This window comes from Terrapene carolina, unplaced genomic scaffold, assembly GCF_002925995.2.
Source record: "Terrapene carolina triunguis isolate 2854851 unplaced genomic scaffold, T_m_triunguis-2.0 Scaffold53, whole genome shotgun sequence".
Classification (NCBI taxonomy): domain Eukaryota; kingdom Metazoa; phylum Chordata; order Testudines; family Emydidae; genus Terrapene; species Terrapene triunguis.
Genome location: NW_020664404.1, coordinates 12,270,303 through 12,286,336, shown reverse-complemented (window position 1 = coordinate 12,286,336; position 16,034 = coordinate 12,270,303). Strand labels below are relative to the sequence as shown.

At 48.0% G+C, this 16,034-nt stretch overlaps 1 protein-coding gene across 1 annotated transcript; it reads right to left on the bottom strand.

The window, feature by feature from the left end:
• Positions 1-1,222: 1,222 nt before the first annotated feature.
• Positions 1,223-5,312, bottom strand: ZNF703 (zinc finger protein 703). Its single transcript, XM_024214258.3, has 2 exons — positions 4,816-5,312; positions 1,223-3,868 (listed from the first exon to the last, which is right to left on the bottom strand). The coding sequence occupies exons 1-2, from the start codon at positions 5,053-5,055 to the stop codon at positions 2,423-2,425; spliced, it is 1,686 nt and encodes a 561-aa protein (XP_024070026.2). The 5' UTR covers positions 5,056-5,312; the 3' UTR covers positions 1,223-2,422.
• Between the last annotated feature and the right edge of the window lie 10,722 nt (positions 5,313-16,034).

The window sequence follows — 16,034 nt, the reverse complement described above, 5'->3', positions numbered from 1 at the left end:
CTGCAGCACCCACATTTACCTTAGGGGAGACACCGAGCTAGGTATAGGAACAAATATGGGAACCCGTTTAAGTTGCTTTTCCATCCATATATAAATTCCTTCTCATCCTTCCAGAGATGATCTGGAATTGAATAGCTAGAGAAACTCTGAGGGGCTTTGGATCTTTGTACAGCTGCTCCTGGTTCTTAAAAGCATTCCCACCCCTTCTCTCTATAACCATGCCTAGTATGACATGAGCAAAACCTCCACACAAGCATATATATTAACAATAATGAACCAAGGTACCAGCCATCCCTTTCTGCACGGTTAGCTCCATACTGTCCAGTAGTGACCGTTATAATTGGGCCAGGAATGGTGACAATGGTATCCTTAGCACCCTAATGCTCTAGGAATTGTTCTGGAAAAGTTCAATGGCCTGTGTTAGATCACAATGATCCCTTCTGGGCTGGGACTCCATGACTCGATAATTCAATTCAGTTATCTAGTCCCTACCCAATTTAGGACTAAGCACTCTCACCCCTGACCTCCCCCAGCCCAACATCTGCAAAGTGAGGATAATTTTCTAACTCGGAGTGCTGCTGAGATGATCAAAAAAATGTGTAAAATGCTGTATAGGGCCATATAACTTGTACTCAGGAGCTGCTAGGTACCGCTATAATACCCAGTGCCTGGCGTTACTCAGATGAGCAAACGGGCAGTGCCAGCAGGATTCATCTGCTGCACTTGCTCTTTTCCAGGTGCATCATTGCGGTGCAGGTAGAATAGGTGTAAGTAGGGCAAGGGGTAGAGAAGTAAATTCGCTACTGGGCTTCTCTCTGCCACTAGGTGGTGCTGTAACCCTTCAAGCTTCCACCTCCACCAACTCTTCCCCCCCCCATCCTCAAAAAACCCTCCACCAGCTGCTTCTGCAGCTCTTATTCCTCTTCAGTTACAATCTCTTGCCCTTCATTTTTCGTATTGCCTGTATAAAAACTGCACCCAACACCATTTCATTTGTTACAGGGAACAAAAGCCGCAGCACTCAGGAGTGACATTCACAATAACATTATGGGCTTTCCCCTTCTTCCCCCAAATCATTTGTGGCCACAGTTAGTGGCTCACTTTTCATGGAAAACCTTCCGGCTGCTGCAAAGGAAGTGCCTGGCTAATGGAGGCGATTTGTATAAAGACAAGAGGGTGGGGGAAATGGGCGAGAAAATGCAAGAGAGAACACACCACAGGGTGAATATAACCAAGTATTCATTTATTAACAAAATAAGACTTACCAAGATGGAGCTCTATTCACCCAAAATGACCCGCAGCCTTCCCTGCTGCGTTAGATTGGGGATGGGAGGGGGGCAGGCTCTGCACCCCATTCATGGTTCATTCATGTAGGTCAAGAAAAGCTGGGGTTTGGGGATGGGGGTTTTTGGTATGTAGACTGGGCCCGTAGAAATCAGATCAAGATGGATTTGGCCCTGGGCGCTGGATTAAATGACCCAGTTTGTACCAGGCTGGGCGGCTCTCTCCTAGCTATTTCTGTGGCTGTGAAGGGTCTCTTCTCTCCCGCCCCCATCAGCGAGTCACGGACACCAAATTCATAATCCACATCTTTTAATTTTGATCAGGTGCCCTGTGATGGATCAGCGAGCGAAAGCAAGTCATCTGCAGTGGCACAGCCATTACCCCTATCCCAGGACATCAGTGGACTCCATCGGTATTATCAGGGGAGTCCAGAGACCAGGCTGACCGGTAGGCTAGTTCTAGGTCTGTACAGGAGCCCACTGGTGCTGGAAGGCAAGGCAGATTTTCCAAGCATGGGAGAGCAGGAGACAGGATACCGGACTAGATGGAGGACCACTGGTCTGAATCAGTATGGCACTTCCTATGTCCTTTTCCAAACTATAGAAAGAAGCAGGGAGCGTCCACCCACTGTCCCGATCAGTAGGTCTCCTTGGCTTTTGCAGACAGTGCCACATTTTGGGATGAAGAGAGCTCTGGAGTAGCACTGCCAAAGACGTTCTCCCAGCTGCCCTTCCTCCCTCCCCACCGCCGTTGCCCCTTCCCCAAAATACATTACAAAAAAAAAATTACATCTCTGTTAACTGTACAAACAAAGAGAAACGGAATTTCAAAATGATAAAACGAGGGAGGGGAAAATGTATTTGTTAAAAGAGGCCATGCAAGGACTTCCTGGGGAGGGGACACAATAAAATAGAATTTCAAAAGAAGAAAGAAAAGGGAAAATAAAGGAAAAAGAAAAGCCCCACACCTGCAAAGGAAAGGATTTTTTTTTTTAGACACAGACTTTTTGCCTACCATTGATTCATTGGTATATTAATGCACTTAATATTCCCAGCTTTAAGCTAACATACAGTAAATAAATACACAGTCCAAGGAAGGGAAGGAGAGCGGGGGAGGGCAAGGAGACGGGGTGCTTTAGTTACTGATATCCAAGCGCGGAAGCTGAAGTTAGTCTTTGGCCATACAGCGCATATGGAGAGTAGTAGGGTCCAGCTGTTGGCAAGGAGGGCACTGGCAGAGCACCGGCTGTGGGCAAGTGGCTCTTGCCATAAGGGTGGTACCTGTTTAGTCCCAAAGTGTGTGGGCTCCTCAAAGACAGGGATCCCGGTAAAGTGTTGGGGCTCCCTGGGGCGGTGGGTGGGAGGTGGAGGTGGCAGGATGCCGCAGAGCCAAGACCAGAGGTAGGGTAGCCAGCCAAGAGTTTCTCCGCCCCGGGCAGAGCCGTGTGGGTCCTTAGGTGGGTGAGCAATTCCTCCGAGGTGGCAAACCTCTTGTCACAGGGTCCACTGGCAGACACCCAGTTGCATATGTGGGGCAAGGGGTCGTTCTGGAGCATGAAGCCGTAGGTGTAGAGGGGGTGGCTCGGCAGGCTCGGGGTGGCGCTGGAGGACAGGGTTGTGTGGACGGAGTGCAGGGGGTGCGTGGGATACACCAGGGGGTATCCGCTTTTCAGGCTGCCGGGGTCGTGCACGCAGCTGGAGCAGTTGCTGGTGCCCAGGTGCGAGGCGCTGTGGTAGCTCAAGCAATAGGGGTCTCTGCATAATCCCTGCATGAAGGAGGGCGGGGAGGCCCCGGTCAGTGGGCTAGAGCTGGGCGGCTTGCCGGGCAAGCCCAAGGTCCCCGGCAGCTGGCTGCTCACCAGGCCGGCTTTAGTAGGATCCAGGCCGGGCACGAACTGGGACGGGTACCCGGCGTAAGCCCCAACGATGGACCCGTGGTAGCCGATGCTGGAAGGGGGCAGGGGGAAGACCGAGTGGCCCGGCTTGTAGGGGGACACCGGGGCCACGTGGCCGGCGGGCGCCAAGGCCGGAGGCTCCGATTTGCGCCCCGAGGCGGCCTCGCCATGCGCCCCGGTGTCTGCGCTCCCTGCGCCCCCGCCGGCCCGGCTCAAGCCGCTGCCCCCGGGCCCCGGCGCCGCTTCGGGGCTGGGCTTGGCCGCCGCCTCGGGCTCTTTCTTGTCCTCCTGGCCCTTGCAGTCTCCGTGCTGCGGGGAGCTGCCCCGGGAGCCGCCCGGGGAGGAGGCGGCGGCCGCATGCGGCGGGAAGGGCGGGCAGGTGGCGCTGGGCACCCGGAACCCTGCCTTGTCCGTGCCGGGGCCCGCGCCCGCCGAGCCGCCCTCCTTGCGGGGGTCCCCGCCGCCTTTGGAGTAGGGCTTGAAGCTGGATTTGTCCTCGGCCGGGGAGTCGCCGCCGCCGCCCAGCTGCTTGAGGGCGGAGGAGGAGGAGCGGGCGCCCGGCTCCTTGTCCGCGCCGGGCAGCCCGTTGGCGGTCACTGCGTTGAGCTTGGAGGAAGGCGGCGGGTCCGGCTTGCCGATCTGGGAGCAGGTCTGTGCCAGGAGCGCCAGCGGGCTCTTCTTAGCGTCCAGCTGCGGGGAGAGAGGTCAGAGAGCGGGTGAGCCGGGGCGCAGTGATGCTGCTCCGGGGAGCCGGGGCTCGGACCCTGCGGCTCACTCCGAGCCGCGCGCACAGCCCCCAAAGCCGGGGGAATCTAGGGGGCCCCGCAGCTCCCAAGCGCAAGGCTGGGGACAGAGAAGGGCTCAGCCCCGGGGCGCTCTCAGACCCCCACAGCCCCGGGGAGACACTGGCGGTAACAGCCCCACTGGCACCCTGCAGCTGGGTAGAGACTGGGGTGGGAAGCGAAGCCCTTTCCCACCCCCCTTCGGGTGGTCTCGGGGTTCTCAGCCCCTGCTGGTCCCCAGCAGGAGGAGCCCCAGCTCCGTCTCTCTCCTTTGGACCCTCGCCAAGGGAAGGCTCGCCCTGCTGCTCTACCCCCCGGCAGGGTAAAGAGGGTTTGCTCCTTCCACCCGCCCCGCTCCGGAACTTCGCTTGGAAACCTGGCAGCTAAATCGAGACGAGGGACCCCGGTGCCGTGTAAGTCGCCCGGACTCCTTAGGCTCTCCCAGAGAGGCGCAGGGCGGGGCGACCCACCCCAGCGTGCCCCCAGGAGGGCGCAGGAGCCCGGAGCTTCCTAGCGCCGAGAGAGGGAGAGAAACAAGGGAAGCGAAGGGGCATGGTGCCATCCCCTGCTGCGGGGTGTGCGCGCAAAGGCGCACCGCACTTCGGGGAGGCACTGTGCGCCCTGCCCCAGGGCAGCGCTCCGGGGCACCGGCCAGCTCGCACCAAGGGACCGGGGAAGGGACGAGGAGCGGCTCCGATTAGCAGAGCGGACCGGGGCGGTCCTGGGCAAGGTGGATCGGGGACCGGTCCGGGTGCGATCCCTGACCGGGGCTGGAGGATAAAAGCGCGGCTCCGGGTCAGCGCCCTGCGCCCTCCCCGGGTAGGCAGAATGGCTGGGGGCCCGACCGGCACTGACCTCGATGGGGCTGACGGGCGTGGAGGAGAGAGGCTGCAGGTATTCCGGGTGCAGGAGGTGGCCGGTGTGGGCGCTGAGCATCTTCAGGACCCTGATGGGGAGCCGGTTCGCCTGGCGCAGGGGGTCCGCTGGGGGCAGGTGAGAGAGCGCCGGACAGGCTGCTGCTGCTGGGGACGGTGCGCTCTCCCCTCCGCTGCTCTGCGATGTCCTTGGGTTAGATCCAGCGGGCGAACCGCTCATTTGGAGGAGGCTGCAGGGGGAGAGAGCCGGGCGGGGTGGGGTAGGGTAAGGGGGGAGGGGAAAGGGAGGGAGGCGAGCTCCGGGGGCTGCGGGGCGAGCTCCGCAGTGCTGCCGAGCTGAGCAGGGCGGTGGCGGCAGCAGCAGCACCGGCCCCGGTAAGACAAAAACCTTCCCCTTCCCCTATCAACACGTCAAATAGCCCAGATCAGCAGCCACACTTCAAAGGGACCAACCCTCCCCACCAATCCGGGACCTGCCAGGGACCCCGGGGCGGGATCAGACGCCGTGGGGGGAGCTTAGCTTGGTAGGAGGGGAGATGCTTAAAGGGCCCTGGGCGGCCCTCCTCTCCCTGGCTCTAACAATGCCCATAGAAGGGACGAGACACGCCCCCCTTTAAAAGCACATCCCATCCCATCCCAGCAAGATCATGACAGCGCTAAAAGAAAAGGGGGGGGGGCACTGCTTTTTGGCTTAGAGAGGCCCCGGTCCCATGCCTGAGACAGGTGGTGAAATAAAATCCACCGAAAAGGTATAGAGCAGATGACTGCAACAGGGCACACCCCAGACAATGTCTAGTTCTAAGAGTGTGCGCCTTGAGTTAGTAACCGGAGCAGTGACAGTCACCTCGATGGGCTGCTAGGCTGTTCTCTGGAATGCTGTGAGGTTTCTCACTCCAAGCCAAGCTTGCTTTATTTATTTATTTATGTACAGTTTCCAGTTTTGTTTGCCAGGTAAACTCTCCAATTTAAATCCAATAAACCTAATTACTGCACCGATTTGCGTGTAGTGTTGTGCAATCTTGTATGGGAGTTTACGTTTTATAATGTGTAAAATAAAGTATGCAATTGCTGCATTTAAAGTATACTTCATAATAATAATACTTGGTGTTTATATAGCACTTTGTTTTCAGAGTGTTGACAAACATTCACTAATTAATTACATTTATGTAATCATTAAATGTGAAATCATCAAGGTGTGTGCACTGAATGCATAGCCCAGTGAACCAGGGCAAAGTAAGGCTCTCATCCTCCCAACACTTAAAGTTTTTAGTAAATTTGTATTACTTTGAGTACTCCAGGTGAAATCAAGAGAACTAGTGGGAGCAGTAAAATTAAGCACGTTAGTCTGCAGGATTGGGGCCTCTCTCAATCCTGCAAAGATTTATGCAGGTGCTTACTTTTAAATACTCCAGACTTCTCACCTACATAAAGTTATGCACATATGTAAGTCTTTTTAGGATTGGCATTTAAGCTACACACCTGTATGAGAGTTTGTAGTATTTGAGTGAGGCCTGTGTTGAGAGGCCTGCCTTGGCCAATAGAACAAAAATGTGATTTCTTTAGAATTAACTGGAAGTCACATTCCAATTATCTATCTAATTATTTTTGGCAGCCATCATTTGTTTAGGCAATGAAACAATCACTAAAGGCTATATGTTCTCTGCACAGACAGGTCATGTGCTGAAAAGCCAAGGAACAACTACTCAGTACAGTGGTTTTCAACCTTTTTCAATATGTGGACTCCTAAAAAATTTCGAATGAAGGTGTGGGCCCCTGTGGAAACCTTAGACAGTCTGCAGCCCCTCAGTGGTCTGTGGACCACAGGTTGAAAACCACTCACTTAGTATATTTTGGGTGATGTCATTGCTGCAGTTTTAAAAACAAGGTTTATCTGGAACAAATTACCTATTGAAAAACCAGTAACCCTGCCTCTCTGGTTGGCATAGTATATCACTACCATATTTATAACTCTGAATGTTTGACATTTTCATGTTTTCTTTCATGTACTTCTGGCTGAAGGCATATAATTTGCCAATAGTACATTGCATGGCAATTGTTTGCTGCATAGTTGTGGAGAATGGAAATGAACAACCTTTCAGCAGTGTGTTTCTTAACTGTGTATACACTTTATTGGCCAGGGGTATTCACTGTTGGGAACCAGAGTTCTGCAGTACAGTTACACTTTTACATTTGCAGAGCGTTTTTCAAATTCCAGCTACCTGGAGGGGAAAAAAAAAGAGAGAGAGAGTGCAAGAGAGAGACGTATAATTAATCATATTAGGTCCTGGCAGATGCTTTATGTTACAACAATGTTGCTATTATTAAGTTCATACGGCCACCCATTATAAAGTCTGTGTGCTCAGTGTTCTGGGAAAAAAAGCTTTGCTGGATTTCCCCCAGTGGAGTGAAGGCATCTCTGTGTTACATGCCTCACTTCAAGGACCACTTTCCCAACCACAATCAATCACTCTGTTTGTCAGACCTGTCAATTCCGCCTCATTGTGAGACTTTTTTTCCGAAGCTGACCGCAAGATTGATTCAATCCGAACAACAAAAAATGCAAAAGGAGAGGTCTGCCTTTCAAAGGAGCCATTCAAGTAAGAAGGAAATAAAAAACCTTTCCGCCAAGTAATTCAAGTTGTATGCCAACAACAACACCACGTTTACACCTACGTCCCACCTTATTTTATTTTAGTTTGTTATGTGGGCTGGAATTCAGCAGCCATTACAACGGGCACTTGCAAGAACGTCTCTCCAAACAAACAAACAAATAAAGTTAGGGAGCAGATGGTATCTTGAGGACTGTATATGTTGGAACCCAGAAATATTATAGGGATTAGTTTGCCCCTGCTTCAACTCTGCTTGGATGCTGATGCAGCCTGCTGAAGTCAATGGAGTTATGCCATTGTAAAATTAGAGTAAATGCAGTGGTGAATCAGCCCCACAGAATGAAATACACAAGGTTTTCCCTTATTTTTTTTTTTTAAATCCCAACCAGTCAAGTTAGTAGAGAAAATAAATTCTCCCCTTCCCAAAGTGAGGGTTTATTATATAGATTGCATTTGAGTTTCTAATGATAATTAAGGTGCGGCATTCTGACGCTTGAATTGTACTGACAGTTTTCAGGCTCAAGCAGGGGCTATTTTTCTTTCTAAATGTTCTAAGCCAGAGAACAAGTGCAGCACAAGGGGAGCATTAGCAGGAATAGCGTGTGGCAGTTATCAGTACATCGGAAACAAAATTGCCAGATCAAACTTGCATCTGCGGGAATAAAACGTCATCAAAAGATCATCACAGATAATGATGAGTCCTGTTTAACATTCTAATATTATGGGGACTTATTATCTCTGATTATACTCTTGGTTTTTAAATCTGTCTGGGTGCTATTTTCCCTAAGCAGAACATTAACGGGGGGGGGGGGGATTGAGAAGCGGGATAAGACCTTATTTCATATTCATTTCAGGTCTCTAAAAAGTCACCTTGTGCCACAAAAAAATGCCTTTCAAGAAATATATATTTTATATTTTTAAAGTGGAAACGAGAACACTTGCTAAGAAAAAGAAAAAAAAGAATCACACACAGCATTAAATAAAGAGAAACAATGTTTTGAATAACAGTGAAAAAACAAACAAACAAAAAAGGCTTTCTTGGGAACTTAGGGCAAGATTTTCAAAAGGGATTTTGATAATGATTTTTGGGTGCCATGATTTTGGTTGCCCAAACTGACGTGCCTTTAAAGGGGCCTGAATCTGGCCACCCAAAAATGGAGGCACCTAAAACCTCTAGAAAATGTAGGCCGTAAATATTTAGGTGTTTGTAATAGTTTAAATAAAGTTTCTCACCCAGGAAATCTGCTCCAGCAGATATTGTTCTATGATGAATTGTTTTAGCTCAGGCCTCAGTTCTGAGAACACTTAAATGGAACCACTCATGTCCATAAAGTTAAGAATGTGCATAAGTATTTGCAGGACCAGGGCTTTAATGTATATTAGCCAAAGTGTTCCCCTCTGTATTGTTTGATCTCTTCTTTGCAAATCCACAACAACACACACCTTCTAATAGCAACAACATGTAATAATATCTCCCTGTGTGCAGCTATTTATATATTTACAAACTGCAAAGTATGTATGTCAAACAGGGAATTTTGTTTTCCTCTTGTGTTTAAGATCTTTCAGCAACTTGTAATTACCCTTTGGCAAGGCTTCCTTGTTAAACACATAGATTAGGGCGTCCATCACTCCTTGTACTTGTTTCCGGCCTCGTCCCAGCAGTTTAAAACACTACCAAAAAACCACACACACAAAAAACCCCAACATGCTTTCTAAAGGAAAGAAAAACATAATACATCGGGGGGAGGGGAGGGGAGCAAAAATCAAAAAATGCAGACTGGGAAGTGAGTGATGTACAGGGACTACTGGAAAAACTCCCTGAATACCAGACCTGTCTGCAGAGTTACTAACACAGGAAGCACGTCATTTATGATGGATAGGACAGTAATCCTGACTTCCAGAAATTACTGTTTGAGGTGGTCACTGGCCCCTGCTCTGTAGCGGTAATAAATAACTGAATTGACAGTTTCTTACTGTCTTATCAATATTCACTTACCTACCTGCTTTTGTAGCCAATAAGGTTGCATAGCTTCAGTCAACAGATTGCAGAATTTTCAAACTGGACGTTTTCATTCTGTATGTCCACCCTGTCGTTCAACAAGGAACCCCTGACTTTTACAGCATATTCCTGTGTTGCTGATATGCAGAATGTTGCCCTGAGCTTCAAGACTTGCATCTACTGCAGTTTGGATTTGTGCTAGCTAATGATGTAAGCATTTTTCTCTGAAACCCATGGGTGGAGTTGTGGAAAGTTAACAAGTTAGCTAAATAACAAATCCCAGATTTGGAACCAGGGGAAGAGGTATTTGAATGTTAGGGCTTGTCCACATAGGAAGTTATAGTGGTATAAGGGGTAGCGTGGATTTAAACATCTATAGTTATACTGGTGTAACTCCCCATGTCTTTTTCCAATTTAATGTGTTGCTTTGGAAGCTGCTTAAGCTAAACTGGAAAAATCCACTCTCATTGCTGAATAAGAGTCCACAGGGGAGTTATACTGCTCAGTTTACATTCACACCCTAAATTTATATCAGGAGACCCTCTCATGAAGCCAGTCCCCTAGTGGTTAGAAGAATGGCCAAAAGAGGAGAACTGTATTTGCCCCGGGGACTGCAAAGAAAGGAGAGGGTAAAGAGTATAGTGCGCACCCAGGAAGATACATTGTAGTTGTCACAAAGGCCCTGATTCAGGAAAGCGTTCTGTATCCAGGGAAACACCTGCTTAGCTCTGAGTACATTGTTCAATGGAACTTAGCACATTTCAATTTAAGCACATGCCTAAGAGGCTTTCCTGACTCAGGATGGACTTCAGCATGCGAGAGTTCTCCTACTGACTTCAATGGGCTTTGGATCATGCCCTAAATGTCATCCTAATCAGGGGCTAAAGTACTAGAAATATGGGGAAATGGCACTTGTAGCTTTAGGGCTAAGGCAGCCATACTGGGGCTTTGTGTGTGTCATCTATTTTCACTCCCTCATGGGAACAGAGGCTACTTATAGAGAAGGCCCAGAAGAGAAAGTGGGAAATGCTGCATCCCCATATTCCACCTTTTTTTTTGAAGATGAAATAGTCCGATTGTGGAGAAGATCGGAGACGTGGCGGCCCATGCCCTAGTTGCACTGGCAGCACGCCTGGATGAAAGGAGAGGCTCGGGGACATTGCCAAGAAAATGGGTGAACCTCCATTCTCCCTGCTAGAAATGCTGGCTTGCACTGGAATAAATCAGGAGTAGTGGCCCCATGGTCCATGGACTGATGCTAGTGTAAGTAAGATCTGCATCAGGCCCAATGGAGAAGAAAGCAAGCAAAGGAGGGAATAACAGTATCTTCACTTGAATGAGTGTTGCAGGATAAGATCTAGGCTAGGAGGAGGAGAAGGCAGCAGTGTGTGTATATGTGGGGGCAGGGACAGTGGAGGCAAGGAGTGATCCATTGCAGCTTTCTGACATAACAGAGTGAAGGAAAGGTTTGTTATGCACCTGCTATTTTATAGGTAAATCTATTAGCCCCCCTGTAAATGAGATGATGGGAGCCTGTACTTAAACTGTAACCGTCCCTTTCAGCTGACTCCGTGGAAGAAAATTTGTACAAGTCAGCAATTTCTCCCCACAGTTTTCAAAGTCCCACCTTACTGCTAGCATTACACAATCTAAAGGCCTCCTTTGTAACTGCAGAACAAGTGCCTAGAAATGATCTTATTTATTACAGGAGACATGTTTTAAAACAACTGACAAAATTGCAAGATGTAAAACGACAAGCAAGTGCTTTCTTTTTTTTAAAACCGTATAGACTTCTGGCAATGATAAAAATAGGGTTTTCTTTTTTAAAGTTGGAATTGATCTTTATTTCTAAAGCAATCATGTAGCAGGAAAAACAGCAAGACACTTAGATATTAACTGATACTCACTTGGATCATGGTTACTTTTTGAATAGCCTGGTAGCTTGCTTCCCTCAGAGTGATTAACATTAAAGAACTGTGTGAACATTAAAAAAAAAAAAAAAAAAAAAAAGGTAAGTGCCCATTCCCCCACCCTCTCCAGTCCCTTGATGTGTGACTAACAGCTGTTTTACTTTGTGACAAATCAGTTGGGTCTTCCTGTTGTTGATATAATGAAGTTGTTTCCTGGTGTGAAGTTCTACAGGATAAATTGCACAAGGGGAGGAGAACTTCACACACTTATCAAAGTGCTGGGGGGACACCACTCCTCTGTTCTGCAGGGATGGCCAGCAGATCAAAATACACTCTGAGTGGCTGACATGGGGTCACAGTGATATTCGTTCATACAACTTTTTCTCACTTATTTTAAAGGGCTTTTTATGAGCAAAACGATGTTCTTCATTGAAAAATGGTTTGTGTTATGTTGGATGACCGTAATTCAGATGTTTCCCGCAGACGATCCAATTGTATTATTTCTTATATGTATTTAGGTGCTGTCCATATGTTAGTCACGTCATCACCCTGTGACTCAGTTTCCCCCCTCTATAATGACGCTGACATCCTTTGTAAAGTGTGTTGAGCTGGCCTGATGAAAGCGCTCTCTAAGAGCTTGGCATTATTATTTATTGAAAAGGCAGTCCCTGCCCAAAAGAGTTTACAGTTTTACATCTTAGTCTCACAGGGCTTGAACTGAGTAGGATTTAAAGGTGTGGTGTTAGCAGGTGGTAGCCAATGCATTATAAACTCTAGTAGAGACAGGGCAAATTGTCTCTCTCCCCACTCAACCCAACCACCTTCACATGTTGTAAACTCTACAGTGCCTTGTGTGTTCAGCAGTTTAAGAACACATTCACTTTCTCACTGTAAAATTCGAGTGAAGAAAAGGCACAGGTAATTTTTACTGCAATGTGGCCAGGGGAGGTCAAACCCAGGTAAGGGGTATCATGCTGATCTCACCTTTTTTGGGCAGTGACAACATAGCCTCCATGTGACCACTTTTCCTGGACTTCACAACAAACCTCAAACTCTGTAGATTTCATAAAGGCCTTATACAACTCCCATGAAGTCAATGGAAAGTCTCCTATTGACATCCATGGGAGCCGGAGCCGGCTGTACGGGCCCGTGCAGGACTTTAGCCTCGAATACATTTCTAGCATTGTTCGGAGAAACCTTTCAGAACATGCACCAAGGAAGTGTGAAAAAACAAAAACAAAAACACCCCTCGCCTGATCAGTGGTAATTTGTAAATCTCTTTAATTCACGGGAAGGCCAGGGATTTCAAGAGGGTGCTAATGGTAGACTGCTGGGCTTTTCAGGACGGAAACAAGTTGGCAGGGGTGGAGGGAAGGAACATGAGGAATTTCCACTAAGGATCTCAGATTTCAGATTTCAAAGCTCAATCAAGTGAGCTAAAGAGCTGAAAGGTTAACAGGCTGTGTGAACAGGCAGGAACACTGGGCCCCTTCCCTTCTACTGCTAAGCTGGAGGTCTGGTCTGCACTAGAAAACTAGATCAACCCAGCTACATCGTTCGTGTGTGTGAAAAATCCACACCCTGAGTGGCATAGTTAAGCCAACCTAAATCCCCATGTAGACAGCACTAGGAGGACAGAAGAATTCTTCCATTGACCTTGCTACCGCCTCCGGGGGAGGTGGATGACCTACACCAAGGGAAAAACCCCTCCCAGTGGCGTAGGTAGTGTCTACACAGAAGGACTCCAGTGGCCCAGCTGCAGCACTCCAGCTGTACCACTGTAAATGTAGACAAGCCCTGAGTATTGAACACGTTAGAAGACAACAGCAATTGCCATCCTTGGGCCAGGTCTATGCTATAAAATTATGGCGACCTACGTTACATCGGCAAACAGCCACCGCAGTTATTCCATGGTTTGTGCATCTGGACGCTCCGCTCCCGCAGTGCGCGTCCTCACCAGGAGCACTTGTACTGGTGCTGCAGAGGTTCGGGTAGGGCAGCTTCTGGAGGCCAGTAAATAACGCAGCATCCACACTGACACTGCGTCGACCTAACTACATTGACTATGACTCTACACCGCTCGGGGAGGTGGTGTTATTCATAGAATCATAGACTTTAAGGTCAGAAGGGATCATTATAATCGTCTAGTCTGACCTCCTGCACAACTCAGGCCACAGAATCTCACCCACCCACTCCTGTAACCAACCCCTAACCTATATCTGAGCCATTGAAGCCCTCAAATCATGCTTTATTATGTCAGCAGGAGCAAAATGTAAGTGTAGACACTCCACAGCTAGAGTGATGTCAGCTGCCTTTTGTCAACTTAACCATGTGCTGTAGACCGGGCTCAGTTGAAATTGTCAGACAGGTGGCGTGGAGTAGGTGGGAGCAAGAGGAAGTGCCCCTGGGCTTGTGCTCCACAAGGAGTGACAAAGGAGGAGAAGCTCAAAGTGCCATCTTAGCCTCTGAGCTAGAAAGCCTGCTGCTGCCTGAGTATTTACAGCTTTCCATATACCGGATACATCCACAAAATGGTTTCAACTCATTTGGTTTCCAGAGTTAATGGAACCATGCAGTACAAGCCCCCAGCTACACACACACACACACACAGAATACAGCGCACAGAGCTGAGCTAATACCGATTTTTGTTTTGCTGGCAGTTACAAAAAATAAAAAAAAATCACCAAAATAAAATTGTCCGGAGTCAGCCTGAAATCAAAATGTGCTGTTGGGCACAAAGGAGGCATCACCGTCGCAGTTTTGTGAATGGCACCTAAGTCCACTTGGGAATCTAGCCCAAATAATCAAAAAGGTTTGGGTTTTTTTCAAAAATGTGGAAATGAACCATTTTGACGTTTCTGATTACACCCCTTTCTTCTTCCCCCCCAACCATCACAATTTAGCGTTGATCAAAACAGTTCATGCATTTGTTCAGATTTCAGCAATCAGCAATTTTTGGCAAAAAAAAGTTTCCGATGAAAAATTTCACCCAGCACTAAATGTGCAGCATTGAGCCCTTAGAAGTTTAATTGAATGTCTCACTTTTTGGCTCAAATTCATTTCCAAATGGATTGTGCTGGTGGTTCTCCACATTCCTCGTCTAATGAAAAAGCTCTCCTCACATGGATCAGTTCCCCTCCCAACCCATTGTGCTTAGGAACATTGGATCCCACCAGTCCCATCTAGCCCAGTATCCTGTCTCTCACAGTGGCCAGCACCAGCCGCTTCCGAGGACGGTGCTAAGAACCCCTGTAATGGACAATTATGGAATAACCTGCCTCAAAAATAAGTTTCTTCCTAACCCCCAGCAGTTAGGGACCGGTTATGCTTGAAGCATGAGGTTTTATACCCCTTATGTATTCCCCCCATTCACCCACACACATCTAACCTAATTGTGGATATGTTTGTTACCTGTGTATGTCCGATCTTTTTTGGAATCCCAATGAGCTCTCAATCTCAATGACATTTAGTGGCCGTGCGTTCCACAGGCCAATTATGCATTACGTAACAAGAATGTTTTCTGTTTGATTTTCAAATCCTTCATTCTGAGGGCCAGCAGATAGTAGTAGTTTGAGGACCCTGGCGTATACCAACTAAAAATGTAACTGCTTGAATAGAAATCCTCCGTTTTCATAATGTGGACAATCTCTGATAATCCCAGGCATGAAACCGCAATAATTTTAACATCCAAGTCTCAGTGTCATGCACAGACGACAGCACTGAGCGGATGGCATGCTTTGGAAGGTGTGTGGTTATTCTTTTACTGTTCATACCATTGGAATGAGTAAAAAATTGTTTCAGTTTAGTTACAGTTTTACTGTTGCTCTTGAAAAACAAGGAGTGATCCTGTTCTCCCAATTAGGGCAAAACTCTCAGGCTACAGCCACGAGGCAGCCTGCTGAGTTGTGTCTCACAGTTTAAACGAATTATGGCCCCGATCATGCACTCAGCTCCGCATGAGTGCCTGGGGTCCCTGTCTGTGTGGAGTTCAGTGTTTGGTGGGGGCTGTAAGTCAGAGGATGGTAGAATATTCCTCCCCAAACCACATCTGCTCTAGAACTGCTCTCGGATCAGAGGTGGAATTCGTCAGCTGGAAAGCCTGAGTAGTAAATCTTGTGACATCTTGGATGCCTATTTAGGAAAATGTTGACATTTTAGATCACTCACTGAAATGCAAGCAGGGCTCAAGCCTGCAAGGCACACCGGCCCTGATCCAGCGAGGGACGTGTAGTCCTATTGAAGTCAATGGGAGTTGACTTCAGGTCCACAGCACCTCTTGGTAATTAGTCCAAAAGGCCCAGTGCAAAGCCCACTGAAGTGAATGGAAAAGATTCCTGTTGTCTTCAATGGGTGCTGGATCTGGTCCAAAGTTTGTAACGATACTTTAACAAAGTACAGTGAAAAGAAATGAAAACAGTTGACTGAAGCTGAATGAAATGCTTTTGGGGCTCTCTGATTCAGTGAGTTCCTCTAGTCTTCAAATGCAAAGAGGCAGTTACCTCTGGTTTTCTTTTTTTTCCTTGCCAGGACTAGTTAACTGAACTATGCAAATTAATTTATACAATATCAATACCAGAGCCTTAAACCATTTGGCATAGCTCATCTGGCATGTTCGTTACATAAAATGTTTGGAGCAGTGCTAATAAAAATGAAAAAGGCTGTAAATCAAGTTTAATTTATT

Bases quoted from the DNA above. Each gene is read 5' to 3' on its own strand.
- ZNF703 (XM_024214258.3), bottom strand. From the start codon at position 5,055: ATGAGCGGTTCGCCCGCTGGATCTAACCCAAGGACATCGCAGAGCAGC. The intron at 3,869-4,815 runs GTCAGTGCCGGT...CTCTCCCCGCAG, and splicing joins CGCCCGTCAGCCCCATCGAG to CTGGACGCTAAGAAGAGCCC.